This window comes from Electrona antarctica (genome assembly GCF_951216825.1).
Source record: "Electrona antarctica genome assembly, chromosome: 2".
Classification (NCBI taxonomy): Eukaryota; Metazoa; Chordata; class Actinopteri; order Myctophiformes; family Myctophidae; genus Electrona; species Electrona antarctica.
This window is the reverse complement of record NC_136807.1, coordinates 21743550-21752566: the sequence shown is the minus strand read 5'-3', so window position 1 is coordinate 21752566 and position 9017 is coordinate 21743550. Positions and strand designations below refer to the sequence as shown.

At 42.6% G+C, this 9017-nt stretch overlaps 1 protein-coding gene across 1 annotated transcript; it reads right to left on the bottom strand.

Annotated features, from left to right (window-relative positions):
- Window positions 1-65: 65 nt before the first annotated feature.
- sephs3 (selenophosphate synthetase 3) lies at window positions 66-8750 on the bottom strand. The gene is made up of 8 exons (XM_079494527.1): window positions 8158-8750; window positions 7291-7394; window positions 6052-6159; window positions 5320-5474; window positions 2934-3024; window positions 2645-2744; window positions 1749-1961; window positions 66-1593 (listed from the first exon to the last, which is right to left on the bottom strand). Exons 1-8 carry the CDS (start codon window positions 8444-8446, stop codon window positions 1343-1345), a joined length of 1311 nt encoding a protein of 436 aa, XP_079350653.1. The 5' UTR covers window positions 8447-8750; the 3' UTR covers window positions 66-1342.
- Between the last annotated feature and the right edge of the window lie 267 nt (window positions 8751-9017).

Here is a 9017-nt window from a genome sequence, read left to right as displayed (position 1 = left end):
ATGGCGTATATATCCATATAGAAGTTGACAAAAATGTGCTTCCCATCCTCAATAAACAGCAGAGAGACAGTTGATGAAGGATTTATTGATTGCAAAAGCAGGAATCTAGAACACGTACAACTTCTGACTGTCAGCGCCCAAGACCGACCACCACATCTTAATGGAAGCATCCACTCCACCTACCCCCACTGACTGGGGTTTAAAAGGCAAAGCATCATAAATAGGTGGAGGACGGGACTTGGTCCTAGACAGCCAGAGAGCTTAAAGAGACAGCATTTTGGCACCACCCGTTGGCCCAGAGAAAGCTGCTCAACTCTTCCTCTGTGGCCATTGGGTGGAACCAGGTGCCATTATTAATGGATTTTCTTTTCTCCAACAAATGCATTCACCAATATCATCAACCCCTTAAAAACGTCCCTTATCACCCGCACAGCCATAACCCCCTGTAACATGACAAACAAACATTCTTACATGGTAAAAAGTAATTTATCAAATTCCATTTTTACTGTGTACAGTCACATTTTTCTTTCACTGAATTTGGTCAAGTACCTTTAGGGATGTTTCTTTTTTGCAAATTAAATACATGATCCCCCCGTTTTTATTTTCCAGGGAATTCATTTATCCATCTATAAATTCAAGGAATCTCTGCATGTACTTGGCAGGTGTACTGCTGAGGACACAAAAGGTGTGCAGTGTCAAGTGTAAAGTCGATCAGATGAGCGCTTCCATACAGCTAGCCAAGCAATCAGACCAGTGCTGTAGTCCAGGTTTTTTCAGACAGTATACCAAGTATTCCCTGTGCAAGTATAGGCTATAGGCTTGTGTGTGGTCAATGGATGAAATGATTAGCAGACGGTATACGCTTTTTTTCCTAAAACTTCAGCATGGCATACTACATAAGGTATATAGCGGTAGACTACTACACGACTGAATCAGACCATTCTAAATGAGCATGCGCTCCGAATGGGCACTGCACTAGTGGGAGAGAACAAGCAAAGTTGTCTGTGGGTAGACTAGAGGGTAGAGATTAAAAAAATGGTACAACTGTGAGAACAGTTGAGAAGATTCTTCGTCACAGAAAACAGTGAGAGGTGGGCACAGATGGAATCTAGGGTCTGGTTCTTGTACAACAAACCAAAGATGGAGGAGCATGTAGATGGGTCTATGCTCCATTCCCCATACCACCAGGAAAAGATCATTGTGGTTTTGGTCTATTCGATCTCAACCCTTGGGGTGAACAGGTGGGTGAGATGGACATCAAGAGCAACATGCACACACGATTTGCACGTGCGCACACATACACACAAATGCACACACCAGTGTGTCAGAGGGGTGGCAGTATCTATGACAGGTTTGGGCTGGGGGCGGAGCTAGTGGAGGTGTTGTCCTGACTGGCTGCTAGGCTTCCTCGGGGAGGGACCTCGATGATACGGGGCTTGTCTATGATGCGAGCACGGCGGTCGCCTTTCTCTACGATCCCGATGATCCATGCTCCACCCACTGAGCCCTGGCCTCCGAACCCAGAGCCCTGGCTTTTCATCTCAGAACAGAACTTGGCTGCCTGCTCTCTGGGCAGACACACCAAAAGACCACCTGCAGAGGAGGAAATGGAGGAGATCAAACACTCACACAAACACCCCAAAAACAGATGAATCATTCAATAAGTCAATTTGGTTTGAAGGTTTAAGGAAATAAAAACAGACGCACTAGTCCACCAATCTATTGTTTGTCTCTTTGTTCATTCATACCAGATGTCTCAGCTGATGTCCCCTGAACCAGGTTGAACAGGTTTCCACAGGCTTTGCTGATAGCAGCCATCTTGGCGATGATGGGCAGGTTGTGGATAACAAAAGCCACCTCATTCTGCTGCTGCGCTGCCAAGCTGTTGGCATGGCCCAACAATCCGAAGCCGGTCACATCTGTCGCCGCATGGGCCTGGAATCTGTGCATAAGGCCCGCCGCTGCCAACACAAACATGCATTAGAAAATGATGGATTCAAACTTTTTTGGAACCGCTACTGGTACCCAATTTCTACATGCTCAATGGGCTAACCACCCTCCCAGATCCTTACCCTGAACTGAACCCCACCAAACCAACCTAATGCACAAACAAACCCATTTTAAAAGTTAAACATAATCATCTATAACATCATGCGTAAACTATTTTTTAAATTTGGCTCTGGCTGATGCAATGTAGGACGGTAATATTGCAGTTTCAGGATCTGCTACCAACAGTTGAATGCGGAAGAGCTTAGATATCACACCCGTGTGAACTGAGTGGTGTAAGGTCTTATATAGCCTGTCTGACGTAATGAAATCATGTCTGACGTAATGAAATCACACCCAGGTGAACAGGGTGAACATAGCAACCATGCTCATTTTTTCTGCACAGACTAACAAAGCCAGTTGTAGGAGTGGTTTACACCACGGGTGAACATAGCAACCATGCTCATTTTTTCTGCACAGACCAACAAAGCCAGTTGTATGAGTGGTTTACACCACTCAAAAAAATAAAAAAAGTAAAAGGCTAAAACATGACAAGGCCAAAAAGAAAATCATCCTTGGAGCATCCTTTTCAAATGATTCTCATCTCTGGGAAGACACCACTGTCTTCATAAACGCTTTAAATCCATGATTAATTTACCTGTGCGATTTAGTGTTGCCATGGAGAACATGGCCTCCTGGTAGGCTTCTTTAACGTCGTCCTTGGTGACTACCAGCTTTATCTTGTTCCACCTTTCCGTCTGGGAATGACGGCAATGAAAGAATAAGAAGATACAGTTTACTAGTGATAGAGAAAGCTTATAGTGTGTGAGGAGCAGATAGAACAATCTTTAATGTAGCAATAAAATGCTACATTAAAACTCTAAAACCCATATAACTCTAGTTGAGATGTTTGTGTGAGCAACAGCAAAGCATGATTATTGACTGACCTGGTCCAGCCACTGGTGAGCATTGACAGCCACCTGTGTCCCCAGAGGTTTGGTCAGAACCAAGACATCACCTGGTACTGCTCCATTTGGCCTACAAACAGACACATTTTATAGGAGTTTGGGAAACTATTATTTTGAATGCTTCAGTTGATGTTGCACTACCGTTTTATAGTCGGCATAAATATAAAGTACAATTTAAATTAATATTTTACTAACTTGTGGCTGCACTTTAACAATTATTAATGGAATTGTTATTTATTCCTAGATTATTTTAATTACACATGGGTATCGGATCGTTACTCTGTATCAAACGATACACAAGTTGTGGGTCGATCCGTGATGTCATTAGTGGCCAAGACCATATACCCCCCCCCCCCCCCATATATGGCCCCTTTTGCGGCCATATATGGAGCTGAGTGATTTGTTTGTGCCCGGTGCCATGACACATTGAGGTTAGACAATACACTCCATATTTGGGCGTAGCTGTTTTTTCAACTCCTTAGTATGTTATATGGCCGAGTCATGGTGACACAAGTGTGATGGTGTAGTCCAACCGCCCACCTTTCCTCAGTTTAATATAGGATTAGTGTATTGTATTATTTAGTAAACTTTTTTTGAATAACTACAATAAATAATGAGAATCTAGAATAATAAAATGTTTAACATATTAATAATATAAACTTGAGGTTTTATCAACTGGCATTGACACATTCAGATTATTCTTTAAGAAGATTAGTAAACATTCTTTGAAAAGTTAAGTTTGCGAGGCCTGGGTAGACAACCCCGCCTGATGGTGATTGACAGATCTACTTTGAGGAGGAGCGTCAAGTGTTTTTTTTATCCCACGATTTTGAAACCCATTCTTTCACCCAGTATCAATTATCTAATGTAATCCTGGGCACTACATTTCCTCTGCCAACCTGGGGGGGCAGCGGACTAACCTAATGCTTCCTTCTATGCATGATGAGTCCAAGCTGCTTCTTTTCACCTGACAGGGGGTAGTTTCCCTGGCCGGACGTAGCGCGTGGAAGGAACACGTTATTCCGACCAGTTCCTTTCCCCTCCATCAGGCGCCCCGGCTGGCCAGGGGGAGGTAGTTTAGAGACCAGGATTACTGCATGTTTTTGTGAGGGTACCTACCCTAGGCTAGGGGACACGGGGAGAACATGCAAACTCCACACAGAAAGGCCCTTTCGAGCGTCAGTGTGTTGACTGTCGTTGGAAGGAACAGCGTGACAGCCCGTGTAGCCCTTCACTAAAGGTGGCCTTACACTAGCCGATAATCGGGCATTTTTGACGCTCGGGGGGTGCCCGACTCAATCGGGAACCCCCCGCGCGCGATCGGGATCGGCCCGATCAACATCAAGCATGTTTGATATTTGCTCGGCCCCGCTCCGATTATCCTGTAGTGTGTGGTGCTGTCAGATTTCAAATGCCCGATTATCGGCTAGTGTAAGGCCACCTTAAGTCCCTCCCCAAACCGTCCTTGTCCAATAGCCACGTTAGCAGCGAGGAGACAGGACAAGCTGTCCTTCTCCCCCATTGAGATGCATGTTAAATGCCGCGATTTCTCCATATAAATAATCGATCATTTCGGTAGCAAAACCTTCAAAGTGTCTAAAAAAATCTAGTCAGCCAGGCCTGCAGTAGGCTATGCACTGGACAAATGACCATGACATTATTTAAATAAACTATAAATACAAGGAAATTCATGTTCAAAATTGTTCGAAATTCATTTCATGTTGCACGGTAACTGACTGACTGACTACGGTCATTAGTATTATTGCTATCACCTGGGTGGGTCAGTCGTGTAACTTTCTCAACTTTAAGCTGTGTATGTGTTCAACAACACAGCCATGCAAACTAACAATGACACCTATGAGGTGACAAAAGCTTGACCTGCATAGCATCGGTTGCTAAACTATTTGGATTGGCATTGGACAATCGCTTTTTGGGGTAGGATTTAGCGAAGGGCTAATTCCATAGACCGTCGAATTATTTAGGCAAAAACTCCTGTCTCTCTGTGTCCAGTGAGTGCTTGGTAGTTTAGGTACAGAGCTCATCAGTAAAATCAGATTACTAAAAGGGAAGGGCCGGTGGAAGCGTTCATGAGGGAGAAAAAATAATCTGTTCTGCAAAATTGTGACATATTGTGTCAGACCACTTCTGGCACTAGTCTGCAAAATGATTGCATAATAATAGAGTTTCATACAAACTGTACATTGTGCAAGTACATTAACGGTGCAGAGTTATTGGGAGCACAAGTCAGCTGTGAGTGAGACCCTCCCCAACACTGGCTCCGAACTCCATGGGTATCCCCCTTAATTCTGGTGGACAGATGAAAGGAAAGATTTGTCCTGTCGTGCACACAACTGTCTAAACTCACATAATGAACTCGTTGGGCTGGCAGACAACTGAGGCCACGCCTCCAACAATGATCCATGGATTGACCACTGTCTGGCCGCCCGTCACTGAAGTTCCACCCTCCTCCGCAGCATCACGGAACCCTCGCATCATCAATGGCATCACTTGCTCGCGCTCCTGTTTTACACATGCAGCAGAAATGGGTTAAAACAAGGAATGATTGATTCCAACAGGAATTCAAATATACATGCTAGATGTTACTATTTGTGACATTTTTTAATCTGTGAATGAACTACTTGGGGGAAATTTGCATTATTAGTTCAAAAGTGTTAGAATTAATATTTTGGACTGGATCTATTCCCTGGTACTGAATAAATAAAGGAAAACATACTGTATATGGTCACCACCCAACCACTAACACATTGTCACTCACATGCAGATACCTTGTATCTCCATATGATATCTTTATTGATGTTTTTTAATAAATTAATGCCCTCTTTTATACTTGGTACTATGACAGTGATGACACGCAAAAGTATAGAAATAGCTTATCACAATGTGCTATTTTTGAAACAATTTCAATTAAAAAAATATTTGAAAATGTTTGCTTAAAAGTGGTTACATCCGTCTGTGGGTTTTGTACATATTTAACCGATCAAAAATATTAAAGAGCTTGTGAGTAAATAATGACTGTTATGTGTAGTTTGGACATTGATTTCAACCAGACGATGACATTCACAATAAATCCAAATACCTTTTCATTCATCTTCTGACTGACACTGAGCAGCATTAGCATGTTGTCACATTCTGTGATGCCCATGGCGTAGAGATCACTGAGGACGTTTGCACACGCAATCCTACCCTGTGAGAAAAATACAGAGGTATAAAATAGAGAAAAGCAAGGAAACGACCGGGAGGGGAAGGGGAGAAAGAGAATTTAATGTGTGGATCCACATGGTTTTAATTTCTCCCTTGTGTGTACAGATGTAACTGCTTGATTAATGTGTCACACTAAATTGCAGAATCCATTTAAAGGGGCATTCCACTCATTTTCAACATTTTACTATGTCATTAATATACCTTAGAGCTGTTGTGTGGAAATAATAAAAATGCCCCCCCCCATTCTGTGTTTCCTAGAACTGGAGGTCTGAAAAAAAATCATTAACATGGTGAATCACATCTTGATGATGTCATCAAGATGTGTTTCACCATGTTAATGATTTTTTTGTTAATGATTTTTCTAGGAAACACAGCAGAACAGATGGACTTTTTTATTATTTCCACACAACACCTCTAAGGTATATTAATGACATAGTAAAATGTCGAAAATGAGTGGTATTCCCCTTTAATCAGTTTGATTGAAAACCAATATACTGATGATCATTCATATTACTGACACCTTATACTTGTGATTTAGTTAGTTAACCTTTAAATAAATATATTTTGATACACTTTTAACTGTGCCTGTGTCTCCCTTTTGTTGCAATCATGAGTCAGATTGTAACAATTGGAAATAGTAAGACTGGTAGAAAAATACAGACGCCAGATCTGAAATAGCAGCTGGTGCAACTCTTGAGGAGTCTTGCATTAGTTACACAATTTATAAAAGCTTATAGAGAAAGTTATGTCAAAATAAAATATTCATTGTTTTATTGTGTAAACGTGTGGACAGTCGAGAATCATGGTTTAGTTATTTCCCAAGACCAATTGGAGGCCTAACTTCTTGGATTTTATTGCCTTGTGATAACGATAACAGAGGACAAATGAGGTGAAACGTTGCACAACACAACCCATTGAGAAACATCATGGAAATTAAATTAACATACTGTATGTATCTATCTTTCACATTAGTACACTAAAATAGATCTGAATATCTTACAATGAAACAAACAAATTACATTTTTTGATATTTGAGATTAAATGTAACATTCAATCGATATCTTTCAGTTTAATGCTGGCTAAAACATTGTATGCTGTCAGTAGTAGTACTCACCATCATGTATGGATCCTCCACTAGAGGGTAGAAGAAGTCTGTGGTTTGGACCAGTGAGAGACCACCATGCCTTAGAGGTATCACACAGGAGTCCATTCCTATACCTGATGACAACATTCACAAGTTTACAAAACATTTACAGTTGGACAATGATTGGTCCATATACACAAACTCTTTGTTCATTACCACTATGTTAATAACATAGGCATACTTTCCACAATTCAACTGCCTGCATATTGCACCAAAACACAAAATTCATTGACAATGCCCAGAAATAACTCCTAATTAATTGTTAACGTTATACGTGTATAGATGTTTTCTATAAGTTTCACCATATGAAAAGGTGTATGGTTCCCTTATTATTTTTGAATTAAACATTCAGAGTAAGTAGAGACAAACGAAGTTTTACATAATTCCAGACGCCTACACAATATTTGGCAAAAGACTGAGATCCTGCTTAGTCATCCTTCCCATGACCTGACACTTCAGTAAACTTGTTACTCATTAACTTCACAAGTTTGCTGACATGATGAAACTTTCTGTATTGTAATACAGAACAGTACAGCTGTAAACAAACGGGAGTAACTTTAATTTAACAGTGCCTTCTGAGATTGTATTCCTCCACAACTGTCTGGGAACAACTGAGTGGCCACATGATGTAAACGTTCATCATGGTGCTCCTGTGAATGATGTAAGGTTTCGAGGTCCATGCTATCCTAGTGTAGGATAGCATGTTTGTGTAGCTACAGCAGCTGGCTAACAGGCAGGCAGTCCCATGAAAACATGACATATGTTTCAAAGCTAGCGATGCTAATCTCAGATAGCCTTCATCTGACAACATGCGCTCGTTCAATGTTCTCCCTTTACCTAGTCGAGGACCGCCGGGCAGCTGCTGTTGACCGAACTCTGAGGCTTGGTCTCCGGCCTTCCCTCCATCACCGGCGGACCGGTCGGGCTCCAGTCCCTCCAGGAGTTTGAGCAGAGCCTCCTGAGGGACCTTGCAGCCTCATCCTTTCAGATCGGAGAAGCCAGTGAGCCGGAATCCGCGCTCCAGGCCGTGGTCCTCCGGCTTGAACGGCTTGTATCCCGGAGGAAGATGACACCCCTCGGTCCCCACAGCCTCGGCTGGTGGGGTTGGGGCTGTTGAGCCAGACATTGCCTGTTAGAAGGAAGACCCTGAAGAAGGCGGACAACGCACGCCGGTCAGGAGGAGGAGGAGGATGCGAGATGAGATGAAAATCTCCAGATGCAGATGAATGAAGTGGCAGTTGGCTTCACGCGCTACACTCACTGCTGGCAGGAAGACAGACACTGACTTGACTGTAAAGCCTGAAATTGATTGTATACTTCGTCGCACGAAGTTGCCGCGCACCACACATAGCAGATCTACAAGCTCGCAAATTCACAATGTGTGGCGGGTGCGACGCGTTGTGAGCTTGTAGATTTGGCATTTGTGGTGCGCGTCTGCGTGACACAGTCATACGGCGGAGCATCATGACGAGGTGGAGTGGTCCACTATTGTTGTCACGATTATGCCTTTAATTAGCACAAGTACAGTTACTTGCACACATATCACAAATTGCCCTCGCAGTATTTTATTTGTATAACATTTTGATAGTACGACCAGGCATTACATCAAGTAATAGGGGAACAATGGCTACAAGCTCCCCTACGTCGTCGAGAATGGTCTCTTCCCTGTGACAGTACTCCACTCGTTTCCTTTAGAG